Source organism: Pogona vitticeps, chromosome 1 (genome assembly GCF_051106095.1).
Source record: "Pogona vitticeps strain Pit_001003342236 chromosome 1, PviZW2.1, whole genome shotgun sequence".
Taxonomy (NCBI): domain Eukaryota; kingdom Metazoa; phylum Chordata; class Lepidosauria; order Squamata; family Agamidae; genus Pogona; species Pogona vitticeps.
Window position 1 is genome coordinate 6,070,226 of NC_135783.1, and position 25,319 is coordinate 6,095,544.

General features: G+C 45.9%; 1 protein-coding gene across 2 annotated transcripts in view; it reads left to right on the forward strand.

Moving 5' to 3' along the window:
* Window positions 1-17,449, forward strand: part of BLK (BLK proto-oncogene, Src family tyrosine kinase) — a 45,915-nt gene extending 28,466 nt beyond the window's left edge. Inside the window, exons 7-13 of one of the 2 annotated variants that reach the window (XM_020815234.3) lie at window positions 926-1,072; window positions 1,666-1,818; window positions 6,521-6,700; window positions 8,356-8,432; window positions 12,937-13,087; window positions 14,170-14,301; window positions 16,909-17,449. In XM_020815234.3, the coding sequence (XP_020670893.3) occupies window positions 926-1,072; window positions 1,666-1,818; window positions 6,521-6,700; window positions 8,356-8,432; window positions 12,937-13,087; window positions 14,170-14,301; window positions 16,909-17,120 (1,052 nt within the window). In that variant the 3' untranslated portion in view covers window positions 17,121-17,449. The remainder of the gene's footprint in view (window positions 1-925; window positions 1,073-1,665; window positions 1,819-6,520; window positions 6,701-8,355; window positions 8,433-12,936; window positions 13,088-14,169; window positions 14,302-16,908) is intronic. The other variant, XM_072986741.2, reaches the window with a different exon arrangement.
* The last annotated feature ends 7,870 nt before the right edge of the window (window positions 17,450-25,319 follow it).

The following is a 25,319-nucleotide window of genomic DNA, read 5'->3' on the forward strand; positions in this document are numbered from 1 at the left end:
ATATTAAAAAATAAAAATAAAATAAAGAAGACAAGAACGTTGTGGCATATTAAAGACTAACTGCTATGTTTCAATGTGAGCTCTCATGGACATGGTGATGCTGCGGGTTAAACCGCAGAAGCCTCTGTGCTGCAAGGTCAGAAGACCAGCCGTCATAACATCGAGGGAGCTCCTGTCGCTTGTCCCAGCTCCTGCCAACCTAGCAGTTCGAAAGCATGTAAAAATGCGAGTAGATAAATAGGTACCACCTCGGTGGGAAGGTCATGGTGTTCTGTGTCTAGTGGTGCTGGCCACGTGACCATGGAAACAATCTTCGGACAAACGCTGGCTCTACGGCTTGGAGACGGGGATGAGCACCGCGCCCTAGACTCGGATACGACTGGACTAAATCTCAAGGGGAACCTTACCTTTATCTTACCTCGTGGACAAGTCCTTTTCCTCAGATATACAAGACATAAGATTTGTCTTTTTTCGTCGTCTTCTTCTTCTTCCTGATATACTTTTTCATGTATTTGTTCAATGGATACTCTCCCTTCCCTGCATTGACTCTTCTCTTCATTTTGTCCTCACAACAGCCCAGTGAGGTAGGTCGATGAGGCTGAAAGAGAAGGACTGGCCCACGGTCACCTGGTGAGATATTTCACTTGGTGGCAAGTTGGACCCAGATTTCCCAGGTCCCAGGCTGAAGGCCTTAACCACTACTGAGTACTGTCTCTCCGTGACGTATTTAATGCTGCCATTTAATTGCTGGATAGCTCAGTGGTTTAGTCACCTGGCTGTGGAGCCAACGGCTGGGAGTTCGATTCCCTGCTGGGCTTCTTGGACAGGGGCTGGACTAGATGATCTATAGGGTCCCTTCTACCATCCTAAGATCTGTATGAATGCCACAAAAGTAACTTCACTTCTGCTCCTCCTCTTCTTCCAGGTGACTACTCACTTTCCATTAGAGACAGCTCGCCGCAAGGGGATGTGGTCAAGCATTACAAGATCCGCAGATTGGACCAGGGAGGATATTACATCTGCCCCAGGAATATGCTTTCTTCTCTGAACCAGCTTGTGAACTACTATTCAGGTCAGTTCCCCTTCGGACAGCTCAGGTTCAGCAAAGCCGAACACAAAGCTCCCTTTGCTAGATAGGAGCGGGCCACGTTTTGCTTTTCAGGTCAGCTCGGCAAAGCCATTTGAAGGCTCCAGCACTCTGGGTTCGAGAGAGAAAGAGACGGCTCAGCAGCTTTGCCAAGCAGCTTTTCAGGAGAGCTGGGTTGGGTGTTTGTTTGGGTTTTTTTGCAGTGGGGTGTTAAAGGACCCACCCCGTGCCCACCACAGACCGCTCGAATCGAAAAAGTGAAAACAAGAGGTTGAACTTTGCAAAACCTTGCCACTTGAGGCCACTTGCAAACCTGGGGGTGACCCATTTGGAATGCTGTGGGTGCGAATTTTACTCCCACCTTCCCTCATCTTATCTATTCATCTTTTAAAATATGAAAAACTGTGCCTACATTATATCTTGGAAATGCCTTGGAACACTGGGGGTTGGAGCCCACCGTCAATGGCCCAAATTCACACACTAGTGGATGCCCGGTGGAGGGAGGTTCGCCCCCTACATTTTGCCCTATCTATTGCCAACTCATCTCTGATCCTCCTGCTTGTGTTTTCCATGTGCAGCAAACCAAGATGGCCTGTGCCAGAGGCTGACTGAGCCGTGTCTGTCTCTCACTCCGGAAAGACCCTGGCTGACCGACGAGTGGGAAATCCCTCGGGACAGCTTGAAACTCATCAAGAAGTTGGGAGCCGGCCAGTTCGGCGAGGTGTGGATGGGTAAGTGGGAGCAGAGCTTTGCCTGTGATGGGAAAGGGAGAAGGCATGGGGCCAGGGTTTTGCTCCGAAATAGAAAATGGTAACGTGCAGCTGGTAAAATGCATGCCTCAACCAACCAACCAACCAACCAACCAACCAACCAACCAACCAACCAACCAACCAACCAACCAACCAACCAACCAACCAACCAACCAACCAACCAACCAACCAACCAACCAACCAACCAACCAACCAACCAACCAACCAACCAACCAACGAACCAACCAACCAACCAACCAACCAACCAACCAACCAACCAACTAGCCAGCCAGCCAGCCAGCCAGCCAGCCAGCCAGCCAGCCAGCCAGCCAGCCAGCCAACCAACCAACCAACCAACCAACCAACCAACCAACCGCACCTCGAAAGGACGTTTGGTCCGCCACAGACTTGGGGCCACCACCGAGAACGCCCGATTTCTCATTATCTTTTTGGCCTCTCTCGGCGTGACCATCCTTAACATTGAAATTTGGGAGAAGTGAGTAAAATGGGCCGCTGTTTTCTGGAGCAGGTGTTCTGAGAATTATCGAGTTCCTTATAGGTCAGCGTCAAAATCTTGAATTGAGCACAGAAACTTACAGTGAGCCAATGTAGGCGACTCCTTCATGGATTGCTGCCTTGTCGTGGCAAAGGGGCTTGAGTAACTCAGAGAAACTATGGGCTATGCCGTGCAGGGACACCCAAGACGGACAGGACATAGTGGAGAGTTCCGACTAAACGCAATCCACCTGGAGTAGGAAATGGCAAGCCACTCCAGTATCTTTGCCAAGAACGCCCCATGATCGGAAACAAAAGGCTAAAAGATATGACGCTGGAAGATGGGCCCCTCAGGTCGGAAGGCGTCCAACATGCTACTGAGGAAGAGCGGAGGACAAGTACAAGTAGCTCCAGAGCTAATGAAGTGGTTGGGCCAAAGCCGAAAGGACGCTCAGCTGTGGACGTGCCTGGAAGTGAAAGGAAAATCCAATGCTGCAAAGAAAAATACTGCATAGGAACCTGGAATGTAAGATCTATGAACATTGGGAAGCTGGAGGTGGTCAAACAGGAGATGGCAAGAATAAACATCGACATCCTGGGCATCAGTGAACTAAAATGGACAGGAATGGGCGAATTCAGCTCAGATGATTATCATATCTACTATTGTGGACAAGAATCCCGTAGAAGGAATGGAGTAGCCCTCATAGTCAACAAAAGAGTGGGAAAAGCTGTAATTTATTTATTTATTTATTTATTTATTGGACTTATATACCGCCCCATAGCGCTACAAGCACTCTCCGGGCGGTTTACAATTTTAATTATAAAGGCTACACATTGCCCCCCCAGCAAGCTGGGTACTCATTTTACCGACCTCGGAAGGATGGAAGGCTGAGTCAACCTTGAGCCGGCTACCTGGGATTTGAACCCCAGGTCGTGAGCACAGTTTTAGCTGCAGTACAGCGTTTTAACCACTGCGCCACGAGGCTCTTAATGGGATACAATCTCAAATGGGATACAATCTCAAAAATGATAGAATGATAGAATGATGTCAATACGAATCCAAGGCAGACCATTCAACATCACAATAATCCAAGTTTATGCACCAACCAGCATTGCTGAGGAGACTGAAATTGAACAATTCTATGAAGATTTACAACACCTTCTAGAACTGACACCAAAGAAAGATGTTCTTCTCATTCTAGGGGACTGGAATGCTAAAGTAGGGAGCCAAGAGATAAAAGGAACAACAGGGAAGTTTGGCCTTGGAGTTCAGAACGAAGCAGGACAAAGGCTAATAGAGTTTTGTCAAGAGAATAAGCTGGTCATCACAAACACTCTTTTCCAACAACACAAGAGGCGACTCTATACATGGAAATCACCAGATGGGCAATATCGAAATCAGATTGATTATATTCTCTGCAGCCAAAGATGGAGAAGCCCGATACAGTCAGCAAAAACAAGACCTGGAGCTGACTGCGGCTCTGATCATCAGCTTCTCATAGCAAAATTCAAGCTTAGACTGAAGAGATTAGGAAAAACCACTGGGCCACTCAGGTATAATCTAAACCAAATCCCTTATGAATACACAGTGGAAGTAAAGAACAGATTTAAGGAACTAGATTTGGTGGACAGAGTGCCTGAAGAACTTTGGATAGAGGCTCGTAACATTGTCCAGGAGGCAGCAACGAAAACCATCCCAAAGAAAAGGAAATGCAAGAAAGCAAAGTGGCTGTCCAACGAGGCCTTAGAAATAGCAGAGAGGAGAAGGGAAGCAAAATGCAAGGGAGATAGGGAAAGTTACAGAAACTTGAATTCAGACTTCCAAAGAATAGCAAGGAGAGACAAGAGGGCCTTCTTAAATGAACAATGCAAAGAAATAGAGGAAGATAACAGAAAAGGAAAGACCAGAGATCTGTTCAGGAAAATTGGACATATTAGAGGAACATTTTGCGCAAAGATGAACATGATAAAAGACAAAAATGGGAGGGACCTAACAGAAGCAGAAGACGTCAAGAAGAGGTGGCAAGAATACACAGAGGAATTATATCAGAAAGATTTGGATATCCTGGACAACCCAGACAATGTAGTTGCTGACCTTGAGCCAGACATCCTGGAGAGCGAAGTCAAGTGGGCCTTAGAAAGCCTGGCTAACAACAAGGCCAGTGGAGGTGATGGCATTCCAGTTGAACTATTTAAAATCTTGAAAGATGATGCTGTTAAGGTGCTACATTCAATATGCCAGCAAGTTTGGAAAACTCAACAGTGGCCAGAGGATTGGAAAAGATCAGTCTACATCCCAATCCCAAAGAAAGGCAGTGCCAAAGAATGCTCCAACTACCGTACAATTGCACTCATTTCGCACGCTAGCAAGGTTATGCTCAAAATCCTCCAAGGTAGGCTTCAGCAGTATGTGGACCGAGAACTCCCAGAAGTACAAGCTGGATTCCGAAGAGGCAGAGGAACTCGAGACCAAATTGCTAACTTGCGCTGGATTATGGAGAAAGCCAGAGAGTTCCAGAAAAATATCTACTTCTGCTTCATTGACTATGCGAAAGCCTTTGACTGTGTGGACCACAGCAAACTATGGCAAGTTCTTAAAGAAATGGGAGTGCCTGACCACTTTATCTGTCTCCTGAGAAACCTATATGTGGGACAGGAAGCAACAGTTAGAACTGGTCATGGAACAACTGAGTGGTTCAAAATTGGGAAAGGAGTACGGCAAGGCTGTATATTGTCCCCCAGCTTATTTAACTTATATGCAGAATACATCATGCGGAAGGCTGGACTGGAAGAAACCCAAGCCGGAATTAAGATTGCCGGAAGAAATATCAACAACCTCCGATATGCAGATGATACCACTCTGATGGCAGAAAGTGAGGAGGAGTTAAAGAACCTTGTAATGAGAGTGAAAGAGGAGAGTGCAAAAAACGGTCTGAAACTCAACATCAAAAAAACTAAGATCATGGCCACTGGTCCCATCACCTCCTGGGAAATCGAAGGGGAAGATATGGAGGCAGTGTCAAATTTTATCTTCCTGGGCTCCATGATTACTTCAGATGGAGACAGCAGCCCTGAAATTAAAAGGCGCCTTCTTTTTGGGAGGAAAGCGATGACAAATCTTGACAGCATCTTGAAAAGCAGAGACATCACCTTGCCAACAAAAGTCCGAATAGTCAAAGCTATGGTTTTTCCTGTCGTGATGTATGGAAGTGAGAGCTGGACCATAAAGAAAGCAGACCGCCGAAGAATTGATGCCTTTGAATTGTGGTGCTGGAGGAGGCTCTTGAGAATCCCCTGGACTGCAAGGAGAACAAACCTATCAGTTCTAAAGGAAATCAACCCTGAGTGCTCACTTGAAGGACAGATCCTGAAGCTGAGGCTCCAGTACTTTGGCCATCTCATGAGAAGAAAAGAGTCCTTGGAAAAAACCTTGATGTTAGGAAGGTGTGATGGCAAGAGGAGAAGGGGACGACCAAGGATGAGATGGCTGGACAGTGTCTGCGAAGCAACCAACATGAACCTGACACAACTCCGGGAGGCAGTAGAAGACAGGAGGGCCTGGCGTGCTCTGGTCCATGGGGTCACGAAGAGTCGGACACGACTAAACGACTAAACACACACACAATGTAGGCGAGCCAAGACTAGGGTACGTGATCGTACTTAGTGATCCCTGAAATTAGTCTGCCTGCTGAATTTTGGACCAACTGTAGTTTCTGTACTGTTCTCAAGGGCTGCCCTGTGTAGAGTGCATCGCAGTAGCCTATTTTTGACACGGCCAAGGCATGAGCCAATGTTCGTAGACATGTCCAGGGACGGATGCAACTGAGCAATCAACTGAAGGCCCACAACCTTTCTCATGGATCTCCACGGCCCAGATTTGGTTAGATGCCAACATGCCATGTTCCAAAGCTTAGCATGTGGGGGAAGAGGTTGAGAATAGATGTTGCGCAGGGGAGTGTGGGGAGTTAGCGCTGCGTTGAGAAGAAGAACCAGCACATGGTGTTTTGAGCTCTTTTGAGAGGATCTCATGACCGCATTTTCAGAAGATGCCTAAACCGACTGTGGTTGAATGTATTCGCGAAGGCTTTCAGGGCCAGGATCTGATGGTTGTTGTGGGGTTTTTGGGCTCTTTGGCCATGTTCTGAAGGTGGTTGATTGTGGTTGATTTCGTTCCATTGTTTTCTTCCAGGGTATTACAAGAATAACATGAAGGTGGCCGTCAAGACCCTAAAGGAAGGCAGTATGCCTCCAGACGCCTTTCTGGCTGAGGCCAACTTGATGAAGCGGCTCCAACACAGCAAGCTGGTCCGACTCTATGCGGTGGTCACGCAGCAGCCGATTTACATCGTGACGGAATACATGGCCAACGGTAAAAGAGCCTTGTGGACAGGTGGACCTTTGTCAATGTCAACGGTTTAGCAGTAGCCATGTCTTCTCTGGATTTCCATCTCCTTGGCCCAGAAATGGTTATTCTGTCTTTATATATTAGTAACTTTGTCCTACAGAGTTTGGAAGAAGGCATGTTTAGCCTTGAGAAAACAAGACAAAGGGGAGATACGATAGCAGGGACGGAATCTGTTCTCCATCATCCCACAATAATGGGTTTAAGTCATAGGAAGTCAGATCCCGGCTGAGTACCAGGAAAAACTTCCTAATTGTTAGAGCAGTATGACAATAGAACCACATTTCTTGGTAAATGGTGAATACTCTAATGCTTGGAGGCATTCAAGAGAAAATTGGACAACCAGCTCAATGATTCTTTGGAAGACAGAGGGCAGGAAGGGTTTATTGGCCCTTATCTACTGGTAGCATTTCTCTCGTATGTGATGGTGAATGGCGATAAAGAGAAATTCTTACCAGAATCTTGTTGGGATTTTTAGCGCTGAGTAAATGAAATCATGTAGGTGGGAGTAGTGAACAACCTGGTTGCATGACTGGTTGAGTGACAGGACAGCAAAGATGGGGCCAGGCTGGCCTCCAGTGGGAGGGAGTTCCAGAGTCTGGGAGCAGCCACAGAGAAGGCCCTGTTGTGTGTCCCCCACCAAACATACCTGTGAAGGTGGTGGGATGGAAAGAAAGTTCTCCCCTGATGATTTTTACACTCAATCAGGCTCATTGAGGGAGTTATGGTCCTTGAGATAGCTTGGACCCAAGCTGTTTAGGGCTTTCTAAGTTAAAACCCAAACTTTGAATTGTGCCTGGTATCTGCTGTAATGGGGGGGGGGGATGTGATCCCTGTAATCAGCCCACTTAGAAATCTGGCAGCTGGTCTGTTGTGATTGCTATAATTATGTATATTTAGCCAGTTCTTTTAGAAAACATAATAGGCTTATCTACATGGCTCAATCACAGCAGGCTTGAGTGAGCTAAATAAGGTTGGGTAGAAGTCTGGTATGCCATCTGGTGAGATCCTCACCTCCATATGGCATATACACCTCAAGTAACCCTATTTGGCCACCTCCCTTAGGAAAACAATGAAAACAAAACAACAACAAAATCATCCTCCTTCCTTCCTTCTTCTGATGGAAGGCTCAATTCTTATTTTTATTTTCCCTAAGAAAAAATTTAGACATCTCTTACGACAGCACCTCAGCACTGTCCTAATAGACTTTTTAAAAAACTGAAACTTTTGCTTCCTTCCTCTGCCACGCCACCAAGGAGCAGAGGAAGTGTTTAATTTCCCATTATTGTGAAGTGGTGAAGCTGGCTTCTTAAGCCACTTAATGATATTGGGAAATTTAAAGCAGAAGGCAAATCAAAAGCCATAAGCTCTGCTTTTTTTGGATTCCACGGATCGTGCATGCTCGAAACAGACCAAATCAGAGCCCTCCTACCCACACCGAAAAAGTAGTAGCCCCCGATAGGGACCCAGAAAGTTTTGGTTAGGAACCCTCTGGGGAAAGTCTGGTTCACTCCCGTAATTCCATCATCTGATTGTTTGCAAAAGGAGCGAACCAGCTCATCCCTGCAGCACATAAAACAGTGAGAGGAACACCAGTCTGATCCCATTCTCCTTCTGTCCAGGCTGCCTTCTGGATTTCTTGAAAACAGACGAAGGAGCCAAGCTGAATCTCCCAAAGCTTATTGACATGGCGGCCCAGGTGAGTGTGTTAGTTGACTCATATGGAGAAAGCTGGGAATTTCATTTGGTCTTGGTTTTTGGAGAAGAACTCTCCATATTTTATGTGTTTCTTCATAAACACAAGTTGGGATCTACTGTATAGTTCTGTGGATTCCTCCACTGGGTCTCCTTGACTGGATGATCCAGTGGGTCCCTTCCAGCTCTGCCGTACTAAGATTGATAAGGAAGCACCATATGATTCTCTACATGTCAGGAACAGGTCTACCTTTCAAACTTGGAAAAGTTAATTTTGGGGCTGCAGCTCTAGAGTTAATGGGCGTTGTAGTTGAGAAAATTGATTCCCCCCCCCAATTCTGCTACTGAATTTGGCCAATTTAGATACCTGAGAGTTTTGTCTGGATTGTTTGTAAAGGAAGAGTGTCACCTCTCCCCCTCTCCAGCTTCTCCCCTTCTCCTTTAACATCTACATGGCCAACAAGTCCCATGTGTTTCCCTCTTACAACACTGATTGTTGTTGGCGTTGTTGTTCCGTGCTGCCCGGTCGCCTCTGATCGTGACCCTATGAATGAGTGACCTCCAAAATGTCCTGCTCTCAATTGTTCTGCTCAGTTCTTGCAAACCCGAACTTGTGGTTTCCTTTAGGGAGCCAATCCATCTCACCTTTTCATCTTCCTCTTTTCCTGCTCCCAGTTTCTCCAGCATTATTGAATTTTTCCGGGGAACCCTCCCTTTTCATGATCCAGACAGCCTGAGATTTATCATTTTTGCCTTCAGAAACAGTTCAGGGATTGTTCTCGGCTTCCATGATACGCTCAACTCTCTTCGCCATATTATGGTGTGCATCCAAGCGGGGGAAATAAGAATCTTAGAATCCTAGAACTGCAGAGCTGGAAGGAACCTTATAGATCCTCGAATCCAGCCCTCATGAAGGAGGCCCAGTGGGGGAATCGAAATCCCAAACTCTGGCTCCACAGCCAGAGACCTAAAACTATTCCGCCGTTCAGTAGCTGCTGAATTTGACCCGTCCAGATGCTGCTGGGCCATTTTTTTCAAATTTAGTTTACTTTTGAGAGGAACGTACCAACGTTTCGGAAATTTCTGACTAATTCAAACAGAGAGAACCTGAGATTTAAGGAGACCCATTCAAATCTCCCTTTGGCCGCGAATCCCTTTGGTTGACAAACGTTCTGCCAGACCTTGATGATGGGTTTATGGTGTGGATAAAATGGGAACTCCGAGCAATGTTGAAGGAGATATAATGATTTTAGATCAAGTCGTTCACAACGTATTTTGAGCACACCCCACAGCAAGCCCTCAAGATGTCCACCCAGACCCAAACAACGTCATTTCGGCATCTTTTGCACATAAATTCAATGATGACAACACGTCAGGGCGATGCTTTAAGCTCTGGCTTGCAAACAAGACCTACAATTCGAAAGTTCTCTTTTTTTCCCCATTCCACTGTGTGGTCAGCCTGTTTCTTGAACACCCAGTGCTCTCCTCAGTTTGCGTGAGCTGAGCCTTAACCAGCCACCCCCTGCTATCTGCTTCACGCTGGGACAGGAAGCGAGGCCGCTCCCTCACTTTCCATTGTGGTGAACGGCTTTGCAAACTCATTTTATTTATTTATTTATTTTTGCAAGCCCTGTCGGTCTGAGAAAACCAGATCTTTGTGGAAAGTGTGCTTTTTCTCATATCCTGTTTCAAGCCACATGAAAGTGACGTGGTGGAAAAAAAGAACCCAACCACCGCCACCCGCCCCTCCAAGCCAAAATCTCTTTGGAGTGGAAAAAAATTGTCGTGACTCTTTAATCCGAGCGAAACAAAACAGAGAAAGTGAGTTATCTTTGAATCGTCTGGTGCCATTGCTTTCCCAGAACTTGGGGAGGAAAAATACTCTTTTGGGAGTACGGTATTGTATGGCGGATTTGGGATGTTGCTAAGCTCCAGGCTTTGTTCTGTGACATTTGAAATCTGGCCGGGCCGTGTAATGCTTGAACGAGTGTCCGTGTGCAGAGGAAGCCACCTCCTTCCTTTAAGTCTGGATGTCCATAATTTGAATGTTGCTTTTTTTAAAGAAACAACAACCACTATTACTACGCTATGAGAGCTACAGAAAATGCAATGTTAGGAACACCATAATACTGCACCGATGTTTAACAGATACTTCGGTTTTTAGCTAAAATTTGCATCTGCTATATAATACCAGTCAACGTTTTTACAGTTTTGATTGACTGTGCCTGGTATTTTTGAATAATAATAATAATAATAATAATAATAATAATAATAATAATAATAATAATAATAATAATAATAATAATAATAACAACAACAACGACGACGACGACGACAACAACAACAACGACAACAACAACAACAACAACAACAACAACAACAACAACCTTAGAAGCTGGAAGGGACCGTATGGATCATCCAGTCAATCCCCTGTCAAGGAGTCACAAGAGCGGGAATCGAACTCCCGAGACCTAAACAGCTGAGCTAACCATCTGTTCTTTCTAATGCATGGTTCTGGTGTCTTTTTCAAACAAATTTTATATAAATTGTGGTGTGGGTTTTTTAAAAAAGATTTTTTCGCAATTCGTTCGTTCATTCGTTCGTTCGTTTGTTCCTTCCTTCCTTCCTTCATTTTTATCTCACCTTTCTCCTTAAAAGGACCCAACACAGCCTACATCATTAAAATACAATATTAAAGCTAACTACAGTGAGTACCAATATAAAGGATCAAACAAATCCCATACAAAAAAACATAAGCAACACCAAAACAAATTCAAAGCAGGAAGGCACAACCCTCCGTTTTTGTTTTTTAAAAAAACCCATTCAGGCAGCCGGTCACTCAGGGAAAGCTTGTGTGAAGGGAAAGGTCTTGGCCTGCTTGAGGAAGGAGAGCGAAAACGGGGCCAGGCTGGCTTCCAGTGGGAGGGAGTTCCAGAGTCTGGGAGCAGCCACAGAGAAGGCCCTCTCCCGTGTCCCCCACCAGGCACACCTGTGAAGCAAGAAAGGAAGCTGTCTTCTCTGGCCTGTTTGACTTAGCCTAGATTTGTCATCACTCTGTGTTCCACCTGATTCTTTTCACCAGAGACAGCAGGGATTGAAATGCAGACCTTCAACTAGCCAGGTATCTGCTCCAACATTGGGCCATGGCCCATTCCTTGTGATCCACTCTTCTCCATGTACTGTAGAACCAGGAGGTTGAGTTATGGCAACCGGACTGCTTTCTTATTAGGTTGACTTCAGACCGAAGAAACTACAGTGGTGCCTCACTTGACGATGTTAATTCATTCCAGTGAAATCGCTGTAGAGCGAAAACGTCGTCAAACAAAATAAAAAAACCCATTGTAACGCATTGAAAACTGTTCAGTGCGTTCTGATGGGCTGAATACCTGGTCATCCAGCGAAGATCCTCCATACGGCGGCCATTTTCTGGTGCCTGTTAAGCGAAAAAGCCTTCCTAAAAACAGCGGGGGGCCATTTTCTTCAGCCAGCAGCCATTTTGAAACCTGACAATCAGCTGTTTGCTGATCATCGTAAAGCTAAAATCAGTTCCCGAAGCAGGGAACCGATCATCGCAAAGCGGAAAAACCCCATTTAAACCATCGTTTTGCGATCGCAAAAGCGATTGAAAAAACCTAATCGTACAGCAATTTCCTTGTTAAGTGAGGCAATCGTTAAGCAAGGCACCACTGTACTTGGATGAACAGCGCCACATTTCAACCTAATAAGGAAGAAGTCCAGTCACCATGATTCAACTTCCAGATAACCTCACCTGGAGGACTGAGCATCTTCGACGATAATATTCCAGGTGCAGTGCTCCCCTCTGATTGGCCAATTTCCTAGTTGTACAGAGCAACCATGTATGCAGGTGCTGCTGTCTGACTCCAATCCCATTCTTACATATAGGGTTGCCAAATTTCTGACTGCTGCAATGGGCCTTAGAAAACCCAAAAAGCGGATGAGCCTCTGTAGTTAGAGCACGGTTTGCTAGAAATTTTGGAATTGCTTTAGGGGAGATGTTTTGATGCCGTTGTTGTTCACCTCGGAACCGAGTATTTGCATTTGATCCCAATATTTTTGTATACCTCTGTATACAGTATTTATATATTTCAATGTTTTATTTGTGGCTGGTCTTTGACCGTAATAAAGTTTTATCCATCTGTCTATCAGGTACAATGCACTGCAGTAATCCAGCATGCAACTATGGCGTGCTGTCACGGTGGCCAGATCAGACCGCTCCAGGAATGGGTGGAGCTGGCACACTAGTTTTAAATTATGCAAAGGTACTCCCAGCAATAGCCAAAATCTGGGTATCCAGCCTCAGCGACCAACCCAGGAACTCGCGCCCCTCCAAGTTGTGTTTATGCTTTGTTTATGTTTCTGTAAGCCTCTCCAAACGACGAGAACATGGGTTTTCAAACCTGGAGGGATTGACTCAAATAAAACATGCATGATACATGTAACTGAGTTAGAATATAGTTGGATTTAGCCGTTGTCCTTCGTTCTTGCAGGTTGCTGAAGGCATGGCCTACATCGAGAGAATGAACTCGATCCACAGAGACCTCCGAGCTGCCAACATTCTGGTCTCGGACACCCTGTGTTGCAAAGTTGCAGACTTCGGATTAGCTCGGGTCATAGAGAATGAATACCTTGCGCATGAAGGTCAGTTCAGTCCTTCGGGCTTTGTGTTATATAAGCTACAATTTTAGATGACCTTCCACATGGCAAACGTGAGTTGGAGGCAACAGGGTTGCTCTTTTTTCCTAGTCCAAGTACGGCTCATCATGTGTTTTGCAGAGGTGCTCTCCCAAATGATGAAAAATGTCTGTTTGCCGTTGCACGGAATGCCCCTTGCCTGTTTGTCTGGCGTTTGGCAGGCTTTGTGTTTGGATTGATTTTGTTGGAAGGTAGACACAGTCTTAATCTGCAAGCCTGGCTGGTCAGGCCCACATCTCTGAGGAAGCCCCATTGTGGGGAGAAACTGTAGGAAATACAGTAGGTTTGTCCTTCTTTACTTTTGTCTGGGAGGAGCTTGAAAATACAGAGTGGGCACAACGTGACAAATCTTACACTCCGCTGGCAAGCCGCCCAGTGTCCAGGGGCTTCCTCTGCAGCACAATAAGTCAGCTGAGTGTGAAAGAGGCAGCTTTGATATGACAGACGGACGGACGGACGGACAGACAGACAGATAGATACCCTGTTTTCCCAAAAATAAGACCTAACCTGAAAATAAGACCTTGTATGATTTTTCAGGATGCTCGCAATATAAGGCGTACCCCCAAAATAAGCCCCAGTTAAATGAAGAGTAGTCCACCGCGACTAGATAGGCGGGATATAAATTAAATAAAATAAATAAATAAATAAATGAAACCCTGACCTCCACCCTTGTGCAGCAACCAGAAGAATTTTCGGGGAAACTAGACAGACAGGCAGGCAGGCAGGTAGGTTTATAAGATGAGAGAGAGAGAGATTTATAAGATTAGATAGACAGGCAGGCAGGCATCTACCAACACTACCCATTATCCTTGTGATGGATCTGTAGCTACTGTGGAGGAAGAGTCATGCAGGAGGCAAAAGGAAACTTTTCTTACACTTGCGATCAGTGGTAGATTTTGCTCACACCCCGTCCCATCTCTGCCACCATTGACTAAAGCAAATTTGTTTTAACTGTTCGCATACCGTACATTTTTTTTAAAAAAAAAGTCACAATAGCTTCTCACAGTGAGTTTCTCTGTCCCTGGCAGGTGCCAAATTCCCAATCAAATGGACGGCGCCTGAAGCGATTAACTATGGGATTTTCACCATCAAGTCTGATGTCTGGTCTTTTGGGATCCTCTTAACCGAAATGGTCACCTACGGTCAGTCCCCCTACCCAGGTACTGTATAACCCGTGATAAAACATCGTTTGGTTGTTTGAGCAGAGGCTAGTTTTTGCTACAGTGGAGTAATTGCGTGGCTGTTCGTTCAAGGTGATGAATGGCACTATTTCAAATACGTATTTCTCAGGGGGATTATTTAATATTTTCACAAAGGGATGTGGTGGCGCTGCGGGTTGAACTATAGAAGCCTCTGTGCTGCAAAGTCAGAAGACCAGCCGTTGTAAGATCGAATCCATGCGATGGAGGGAGCTCCCGTCGCTTGTCCCAGCTCCTGCCAATCTAGCCATTCGAAAGCATGTAAAAATGCAAGTAGATAAATAGGTACCACCACGGTGGGAAGGTAACAGCATTCCGTGTCTAGTCGCGCTGGCCACGTGACCATGGAAACTGTCTATGGACAAACACTGGCTCTACTGCTTGGAAAATGTTGATGAGCACCGTGCCCTAAAGTCGGACACGACTGGACTAAATGTCAAGGGGAACCTTTACCTTCTTAATATTTTCAGGCAGTGGATAAGTGAATCCCGTGGATAGGGGGGTCCTGTTGACTGTCCTTCCCTTAAGTTTCCTCATGCAAGTGACATCCTTTTAAGTTATTTTCTTAGAGGTAAAATAGAGTCCTTCTCCACCCACAGGCTACCTTTGAAACTGGAATAATGAGAGAGAGTGTTCCGTTTTATAGGTCATAACCTGCACGTTGAATCGGGCCCAGAAATGGACTGGTCGCCCATGCAGCTGTTGTATAACAGAGGCATTCGACGTGCCTTATAAGTGAGAGTCCGGCTGTTGCATCTTTCATTGCCTCCCTTGTTGACGAAGCAGGAGGCGATATGCATCAATTACCAAAGTTGGGGTTGGCAGAAACCATTTTTTAATTTAATCAATATCTGCTGTTACCTTCCACGTGTCCCCAGCAAACAGAACTGCTCACGTGCTTACAGCTGCAACATGGAGAGGCTGTTTCTTCTGAACAGGGGCACTAAACTCGTTATTTTATGGGTTCTTTTTTTCCACGGTAGCCTCTCTGAACTTGAGGCCCTGGGGTTAAGCTAGAGAGCCGGTGTGATGCAGAGTTTAGAGTGTTGGGAACTAAGAGTCTTGAGTTCAAATCCCCGCTTGCTCATGAAACTCATTGGTTGGCCTTGGGCTATTCACACATGCTCAGGATAAAGTAGGTCTGCAGCCTTGAACTCAGTGGAGGAAAGGTGAAGTATGAATTAAGAAATAGCTAATAAATGCATTACGAATGAGTGCATGGGTGCTGCATATTGAGTCGCTCTTCATAGCAATATTTGAGCAGGTTGGCAAGGTATGCCCCTGTTCTAATTAGAACTGAAGCTGATCTGGGGATGATGAAAGGTGAACCCCACTGAAAATGGGGGGGGGTTTCAGTATTTTTCCGTGTATAAGACTACCTGATGTATAAGACGACCCCTACTTTTCTAACCCCAAATTAGAAAATTTGATCGCTGCTTTCCCCCTCCACTTCCTAAGCCCCACGAAAGCAGGATCAAAGGGCTGCAGAAGTGGAGGGGGAAAGCAGCGAACTTAGGAAGTGGAGGGGGAAAGCAGCCATCAAAGGGCTGCAGGACCGCAGGCTTTTCATCCACTTCATAAGCCCCGTAGGACTTAGGGCGTGGAGAGGGAAAGCAACAATCAAAGGGCTGCAGGATCAAAGGCCTGCAGTCTTGCAGCACTTTGATCCCTCCCCCCCCATGTATACGTCCATGTATAAGATGACCCTCAATTTTCAGTCTAAAGATTTTAGATAAAAGTATCATCTTATACACGGAAAAATACGGTATATGGTCCTTTGGATACTGTTGAATTCCACTACCCATTATCCTTGTGATGGATCTGTAGCTACTGCAGAGGAAGAGTCATGCAGGAGGCAAAAGGAAAGGAACTTTTCTTACACTTGCCATCAGGAGGTCCTTTTAGGGTTAGAGCAGGAGGAGAGATCTCTAGACTTGGTGACATAAGCCCCTAGAGCTGGCTTGCCGTGTTGGCAGGTCTGCTAGAAATCATTTGTCTAAATGAAATAGAGGAACTGTGAAGATGTTTAATTAGCTGCAATTGTGTCAGTGGGTCAGGCATTCTGGCTTGCAAAGACTGGGCTAAGGTGTGACTTCCAGACTCCTGTCTCTGTGTTAAACATGCTTTAAAATTGGCTTCGTTGAAAAAAAAAAGATTTCAAAAGTGGTTTTGAAAATTGTTCCCTGCCTCTCCCCTCCTTTCCTGAACTTTTCTTGACCTAAGGAAAAAGAAAAGAAAATATCCCCCCTCTAGTGGTAGAAGGCAGAATAGCAGCTTCCCATTAGTTTCCCATCAGTTTCTATGGACGGAAAAGAGCAGATATGAATTAAATGGTTTTCAATGCATTCCTATGGGAAATGCAGATTCGACCTACAAACTTTTCGACTTACAAACTGCCTTCCAATACGGATTAAGTTTGTAAGTCGAGACCCCACTGTATAGTATTTGAAAGGACCTAAACATTCAGGTTACTTGGTCCATGCATCACTTCCAACTTGACAGTTTGCAAGAGAGAGAGAGAGAGAGAGGATACACTTATATTTTATTTCTTTTCTTTCTCTTCCACAGCTATGACCAATTATGAAGTTATCCGTAGCCTAGAACGGGGTTATCGGATGCCCTGCCCAGATTCGTGTCCTCTGGAACTTTACGCAGTGATGCTAAAATGCTGGAAAGTCAACCCTGAAGAAAGACCAACCTTTGACTATCTACAATCCGCCCTGGAGGACTATTTCACAGCCACAGAGACACAGTACCAGCCGGAGCCTGGAGTTTCCTGAGCTACGATCCTGTCTGACCAAGTGGCCAGAGACTTTGGGGAAAAAAAATCACACCCTGGAATACTGGTGTGCGGGATTTGGTCCGAATCATGCCAAGCCTTTCCGTCTTCGATGTCATGTCTGTCGCCCATGTCCTCTGTTCTCCGACCTTCGCGAAAGGAGCTGCTTTCCGGAGCCGTCTGGAGATCACAAAGAAAAGAACTCTATGCCAAGCATAAAAAGATGATTCAAAAAGCAAACGCCTACCTTACCTTTTTCGGTCACATTCCCTTCTCGGTATAATCCCCAACCGCCCTGGCTTCCCAGAAATAAATAATTTAAACAGCCAAGGCTTTATCGGTTAAGCAACAGAAGAGAAGGCTGAATTTGTCAGCTAGTGTCTGCTGCCCACTTAGCCAGAATTTGGGAATGTTATTTTTTTTTCTATATCATAGGTCCCAGCATGCTTCAGTCAGCATGGCCGGTGAGAGGAGATTGGCACAGCTATATGAAGGGATTACGAAATTTGGAGGACCAAAAAGTAGGCGTAGATAGTGTTCCTAGCAATGTTGAATAGCTGCTGTGGGAAGTGGCCAGCAGACAGAGTAGTGTGGGAACATGGTTTCTGTGAAGATGTTTGATTAGCCGCAATTGTGTCAGTGGGTCTACTCTGTGTCTGATTGGCTCATATCCATTCTTTTCATTGGGGAAATTATTCTCTCTTTTTTTTTTCAGACAGCACTGTAAGTATAAGGAGGTCTCTGAGCTGCCTTGCCATCTCTGAGTTATTGGCAACCCTGGATGAATTGCTACCATTTTTTACCCAAAATGGTCTGATATTAACGTGCACCTGCCCTTCGTGGATCCTGTTGGATAGATTCCAGCTGCAGTGACCAAAATCCTGTTGTGTGGGTTCCACCTGCAAAAGTAGAATGAGCAGATTGCACCTGCAAAACTGTCCTCATGAGCAGATGGCATTGACGACTTCCTTTTTTTCAGTCCCGGGCTGCACACAACTTTGTCTCATTGTCTGTGAGCTGTGACCACCCTGGAATCAAAAAGGGGAGTATTCAATCCTCAGCAATCTACTCCAGACAATGATGTCGTACTTATTGCACAGGTGGAGGTGCACAACAAGATTCGGGGCAGTATTTTCTCCCCAGAAAAAGTGGGATCCCCACATTCACATGGCCATTTTCATTTACTATGTTGAGTGAAGAGCTACCGCAACAGCTGATGTTAGAAGGTACAGGCTGGTACTGGTGATGCAAGTGACACAATTATTGCTGCTCTTCTTTCTAGAGATCCAGTAATTCCTAGGTACAGAGTCTGAAAGAATATCAGGGAACTGAGGCACAGAGGACGTTCTCTGACCCTGAATAAGACCTTTTGACCATCTAGCTCAAGAGTGCAACCACAATAGCAAAGAATGCAGGAAATGCTATGGGTTTGGGGTGCGTTGATTCAGGTTTTTTTCCCCCACTGACCACATGACACAATGTGAGATGTGACTCAGCCCAGAGTAAATCCCCCCCATCCGTAGTTTTTTTTTCCTCTCCTCCTCTGGGGCTTCTGGTTTCCAAAAAAACAAGATCTATTTGCATCGGTGTGGACATGTCATTGTTTGAAGTGATACAGAAAAGCCACCATACCAGCACACACTCAAGGAACGGTGAGCAAAGCTCATTGCAAGATCCCCCCCCCTTATTTTATTAAACAGCTACAGGTGAGCAAAGCATTTCTCTTTCTAAAACCAGCTGACGGCATAGCTAACAAAAGAGGAAGTGCTTGTTTACAGCTTACTAGGTAGTTCATTTGTAGCAGCGCCACCTGCAGGGCTGCAAATCAAGATGCAAACAAGGCTTTCCTTCTGTCTTCCTGTCGGGCCAGTTCATGTGGAGAGAAACTGGGGGAAACCTGAATTTCTCCGGCGCCATTTTGCAGCAAAGGCACTTATTTGGAATGCCAGCGAATTCCATTTCCCTTGCAATGCAACCACACCCTCGGAGGCAGTCACCTCCTGCTTCTGTCAAAACATGCTGCGATCCCATGATCTAACTGGAGGTACTGAAACTTGAACCCAGGACTTCTTGCATGGAAAGCCACAGCCCTTTCTGACTTCTGGCAGAAAGAGAACCCCCAGCAGTCCTGAGGGCACAAATGGTCACTGGTAAGCTCCACCAGACCAGGCTTCAGCTGGAAGTGAGCTGAGAGAAACAGCATGTCTTCTCTGATCCTGTGGTCTGTGCTGGCAGTTATGATGGGTCAAGCCAGTGCAAGGCTCGAGGAAGGGGTGTGTGTGTTTCTCTTGGTGACTACAAGTCCCAGCATCCCCGAGCATGGGAAGTCCCATAAAGGGCCTTTCCCAAGTTCAGCGTTGAGGTCTCCCACACTGGGCAAAACAGCCAGCATGCGAACGAATGAAGAAACAGTTCTCATGGACGTCACTTCTCCCTCTCTTCCCACCCCCAGTTTAGCCCAGTTTGCCTGGGTTGCAAGGTGGAAGAAAACTCCCCTCCCCATCCTGCAGGGACCTTCTCATGCCTCACAGCATGAAACAGGGGAACGAGGCCTCCACGAACTTGCTGTGGGCGTGCAATACCATTACACAACGATGGATTGGTCCCGGAGCTTCCAACCCCAAATCTGTGGTTTAGCCAATCTGTTGTTTCGTCATTGTTGTTGATTTTTAATTAAACGGTTCTTCATTTTGCTATTGTTGCTGTTGTTTCGGTTTCAGGCTTGTATTGTTTAGATGTCCTCAAAAAAGCCCAAGGCAGTAATACAAAAATATTGCTGAAATTGCAACGACCTGAAATCTAAAATCACATATTGCAAGTTTCTGAAAACCCAAGTTTAATATCTTGAATAACATTCATCTAAACATGGATATGGAACAACTGATTGGTTCAAAATTGGGAAAGGAGTACGAGAAGGCTGTATATTGTCCCCCTGCTTATTTAATTTATATGCAGAATACATCATGCAAAAGGCTGGACTGGATGAATCCCAAACTGGAATTAAGATTACTGGTAGAAACAACCTCCGATATGCAGATGATACCACTCTGATGGCAGAAAGTGAGGAATTAAGGAACCTTGTAATGAGGGTGAAAGAGGAGAGTGCAAAAAACGGTCCGAAGCTCAATATCAAAAAAACTAAGATCATGGCTACTGCTCCCATCACCTCCTGGCAAATAGAAGGGGAAGATATGGAGGCAGTGACAGATTTTACCTTCTTGGGCTCCATGATCACTGCAGAGGATGACAGCAGACACGAAATTAAAAGACGCCTCCTTCTGGGGAGGAAAGCGATGACAAATCTCGACAGTATCCCAAAAAGGAGAGACATCACCTTGCCAACAAAAGTACACGTAGTCAAACCTATGGTTTTTCCTGTGGTGATGTATGGAAGTGAGAGCTGGACGATAAAGAAAGACGACCACCAAAGAATGGATGCTCTTGAACTGTGGTGCTGGAGGAGACTCTTGAGAGTCCCCTGAACTGCAAGGAGAACAAACCTATCCATTCTGAAGGAAATCAACCCTGAGTGCTCCCTGGAAGGACAGATCCTGAAGCTGAGGCTCCCATCCTTTGGCCATCTCATGAGAAGAGAAGACTCCCTGGAAAAGACCCTGAATGTTGGGAAAGTGTGAAGGCAAGAGGAGAAGGGGATGACAGAGGACGAGATGGTTGGATAGGGTCACCAAAGTGACCAATATGAATTTGACCCAACTCCGGGAGGCAGTGGAAGACAGGAGGGCCTGGCGTGCTCTGGTCCATGGGGTCACAAAGAGTCGGACACAACTTAATGACTAAACAACAACAACCAGCTCTCTAGGGTTAGACTCCATGACCTTTGGGGCTCCCTTCCAACTCTACTCTTGCATGGCTCTTCATGACGAGCAAATGTAGACAGACATGCGGACAATTGGATAGATAACCAAGAAAGAGAACAATGTGAGAAAGAGAACAAGAAAAAAAAATGGGTTTCCCTATTGACCTCCTAACCATCTGGGAAGAAGGAGGTTCTTCTTCTCCCTGGACCTCAAATGCAGGTCAGATGCTTACCTTGGATAAAGAACTGATAAGGCTCCTTTCAGGCTTCGTTTATCTCACTGCCCTGGACTCAAGTGCATAAGGAAGAGGTGGTGCTTAATCTGATTTGTGTGTGTATGTACTCTGCTGTCATGTCGGAACCAACTTATGACCCTAATAGGGTTTTCAAGGTAAGTGAGATATTTTAAGGAGTGGCTATACCAGTTCCACTCCCCCAGTAAGTTTCCATGGCTGGCTGGGGATTTGAACCCTATTCTCCTGTCTCCTAGTCCATCACTCTATCCACTACACCACACTGGGAAGCCAGTAAAGTCACCTCTAGATTTTCGTCATCGCCGTTTAGTCGTTTAGTCGTGTCCGACTCTTTGTGACCCCATGGACCAGAGCACGCCAGGCCCTCCTGTCTTCCACTCCCTCCTGGAGTTGGGTCAAATTCATGTTGGTCGCTTCGATGACCCTGTCCATCCATCTCGTCCTCTGCCGTCCCCTTCTCCTCTTGCCTTCACTCTTTCCCAACATCAAGGTCTTTTCCAGGGAGTCTTCTCTTCTCATGAGATGGCCAGATTTTAGTGCCCTGTAAATGTTAGAGTCCTGGGACAAAGCCCCAGCAGTCCCACCTTAATCACTGCCCTGCATGTTAATTAATAGGGGCATATTGCATAGCTATGATGAGCAGGCTAGAAAAAGGCAGCAATTGTTCCCTCTAGTGGCCAATTCTGAGACAACAGCATGGAAGTTTTTACAAAAAGATCAAAAGGCAAAACCAACTCATGCGGTCACCTAGGATGGCTAAGGGAAAGACGTAAAACTTGCAGGTTTCCCATCACTGCTAACTAGACATTATTGATTGATTAGCCATCCTTCAGTCTTGAGAGACTATGGTAACTTGCTCTGTATAGAGGACTTGGAACAGCGTCTAGTGTGGCTGAGAAGGCCAATTCAAGAGTGACCATCCCTTCCACACTGAAGACAAACATGATCTGTCCCCTGTCCAGCTCCCTGATTTTGCTGGTTTCAGGTCTGCCTCTTTGCCTCAGCCTGCTGGACAAGGATCTCTTACTCAAAATGGGAGAGGCCATGATGCACCGCCTGCCTCCAGGCTCAACGCTCAGAGGTCAAGGTTTCCCATCTGTTGAGGTCCATTCCTAAGGCCTTCAGATCCTGCTTGCATATCTTGTATCACAGCTGGGGCCATTTCCCTGCACTCATTCTCCATACAGGAGACCTTTTGGAATCCGACCGTCAGCCATTCTCATGACATGTCCAAGCCAAAGTAGTCGTCGCTGTTTCAGTAATGTATACATGCTAAAACTTCCAGCTCGTTCTAGGACTACTCTGTTTGGAACTTTGTCCTGCCAGGTGATACCAAAAATGCGTCAGAGAAAAAGCATATGGAACATGTTTAACTTCCTCTCCTGCCGTGCACAAAGGGTCCGGGACTCACTGCAGTACAGGAGTGTGCTCAGGATGCAGGCTCTATGGCCTGGATCTTGGTATATGCCGTGTCTAAAAAGGAAACATTTAAACTACTAGTTACACTGCACATTGCCCAAAAATAACTTACAAGTAGTTTTTACCAATGGCTAGCTTCTTCCAAGGTCTGGCTCAAACTACACAATATAAGTTGTTGGTTAGTTGTTAAGTCATGTCCAACTCTTCGTGACTCCATGGACCAGAGCAGGCCAGGCCCTCCTGTCTTCCACTGCCTCCCGGAATTGGGTCAGATTCATGTTGGTCGCTTAAATGACATTGTCCAACCATCTCGTCCTCTTTCATCCCCTTCTCCTCTTGCCCTCACACTTTCCCAACATCAGGGTCTTTTCCAGGGAGTCTTCTCTTCTCATGAGATGGCCAAAGTCTTGGAGCCTCAGCTTCAGGATCTGTCCTTCCAGGGAACACTCAGGGTTGATTCCCTTCAGAACGGATAGGTTTGTTCTCCTTGCAGTCCAGGGGACTCTCAAGAGTCTCTTCCAGCACCACAATTCAAAAGCATCCATTCTTCGGCAGTCAGCCTTCTTTATCTTTAACAAGTCTCATAAAGGCAGGATTTCCATCTAACCACGAGGTGTCTCTCTCCTCCCATACATCTTGTGCACAGCCAGCTTTCACTCCAGAAACTGTTTTCAACAGAGATAAGAAGGGTTTTTAGCAAATAAACTGGAGTTCCATTTCTCCCACATGCCTCTGTCAGAAGTCTGAAGATATGCAATTCTCCTTAGAATTAAATCTTTAAAGCAAATTCTTTAGATTGTAAATATTTCTAATTACAATCGGGGGGGGGGGGGGGAGCCTTTTATCCTGGCTACCAGACTGCGAAAAAAAAGATTTCATGGGGGACCCTTGTCAGCTTCCTACTCCCCAGGCAGAATTTTACTTAAACCTGGAGCATACCTCCAAATGCTACGTGTGAGTATTAGCCAAAGGCCACCCATGTTTATGCAGAAGCCATGTTTATGCCTTGAAGAGCGATGTGCAAACCCCACAGAGCAGCCAGTTTGCTGTGAGATGGGATATGGATGGGCCCCACGGCGCAGATAAATTGTGCACAGAGACGGGAGGACTCCTCCCTGGCAAATATTAGAAATGCAGTGCCTTTAGGTCTGTCCAGGCCAGCCTTAATTCTCAGGATCAAGATGACCGTCCTAAGGATAATACTGTATCTCTAATGGCCATTCCGTTCTCCTATTGCTTCACTGTGCATCTCCTTCTTCCTTTTCCCTGTTGTGAGCTATCCCTGTGGAACATTGAGGTATTTCGGGCGACTTGCCTTGAAAAGGCAATTAAGATCCATAACCTTTACAAAAGACCTGCTCCTGCTGGAGATGGAAAACGGTCTGTCATGGTTTGTTGACTTTGAGATAACGTGTTCTCCAAGGTTGGTGAAATAGAACTCCGTGGAAAATCTTGACCTGTTGGTCTTATCTTGATTGGGAACATGTTGTGTTCTCTCTGTCATGCATAATTACGTCTCTGCAGCCCAAATTTGGCCAGCTAACTTGAAAGAGAGCTTTTATCCCCCCTTCATGTTCCCCAGCCACTTGTACTGAGAGGGGCAACGCTTGACACCAGAGGTAGTACCTAGCCCCTGTGACTAACAAACACTGGTTTTGTTTTCTGGAATGTACAGAAATTTAATTAATAGACCAAAGTGGTGCTTCTCTTAAAATCCAACACATACACACACAAACACCCAATTTTTACCATACATGCAAGCTGGCTAGCTTTGCTGTCAAATGCTGGCTTGTGTTATGAGGTAAACCGCGCATCATAAACGTGAGACACGAAAGGTCTCCTTCCACAGACGTCTCTACAAACCAGAGTTTCTTGGGCTACATGCGCAATATATTTCAGCTTTCTGGGTGGTCTGGGAAGTCCACTAATTGTTTCAAATTTCTTGTCATGCCGCCATTTTGGGTTCGCTGAGGGACTTCCCAGGGTCTCCTTCCAGACCTTCTCGTTGCCTTGGACAACTTCTGAATCAAACCAGAGCCGTCTAGCAAGAAAGAGAGTGACCCACAACAACCATTTTGACGGGTGTATTTTGAGAGGGAAGAGGTTTACCATGATCAGAATGTTCCGGAAGCCAGTGCGCTTTGGGTGTCTAGGAATGACATAATTCAGAAATCACGCTAATCAAGAAGCATCCTGGCATTTTTAAATTTCTCCCTTCTTTGAGCAAAAGAGCACCAAGATGTTTCTGTTGTATCATCATCATCTTAGAACTGCCGAGCTGGAAAGGACCCTGTGGGATCATCGCGTCCAGCTCCTTTCGAGGAGGCCCACCGGGGGAATCGAACCCCCAGCCTCCGAAACTTAAACTAAGCTTAGCTAAGCAGGGTTGGGCATGGTTAGTACTTGGATGGGAAACCCTATGAATGCTATGGATTTCCACGTAGGGCTGGGAAATAAATATGTCTGAAGAAACAATTGTAGCATGATCCGACACTTCTAAACCCCTGGAAAGCCATTGCTGCCGGTCGCAGCTGGTCATACTACGCTGTATGCGACGAATGATCTGACTCAGTTTAAGGTAGCTAAAGGAATGCTAAAATTCAGAAATCAAGCTCATCAAGAAGTAGCAGGGAAAGAGGAAAACCCAATACGAGGTGGATTGACTCTCTATAGGAAGCCACAATTGCTGAGCAGGGCTGGTGGGAAGAAG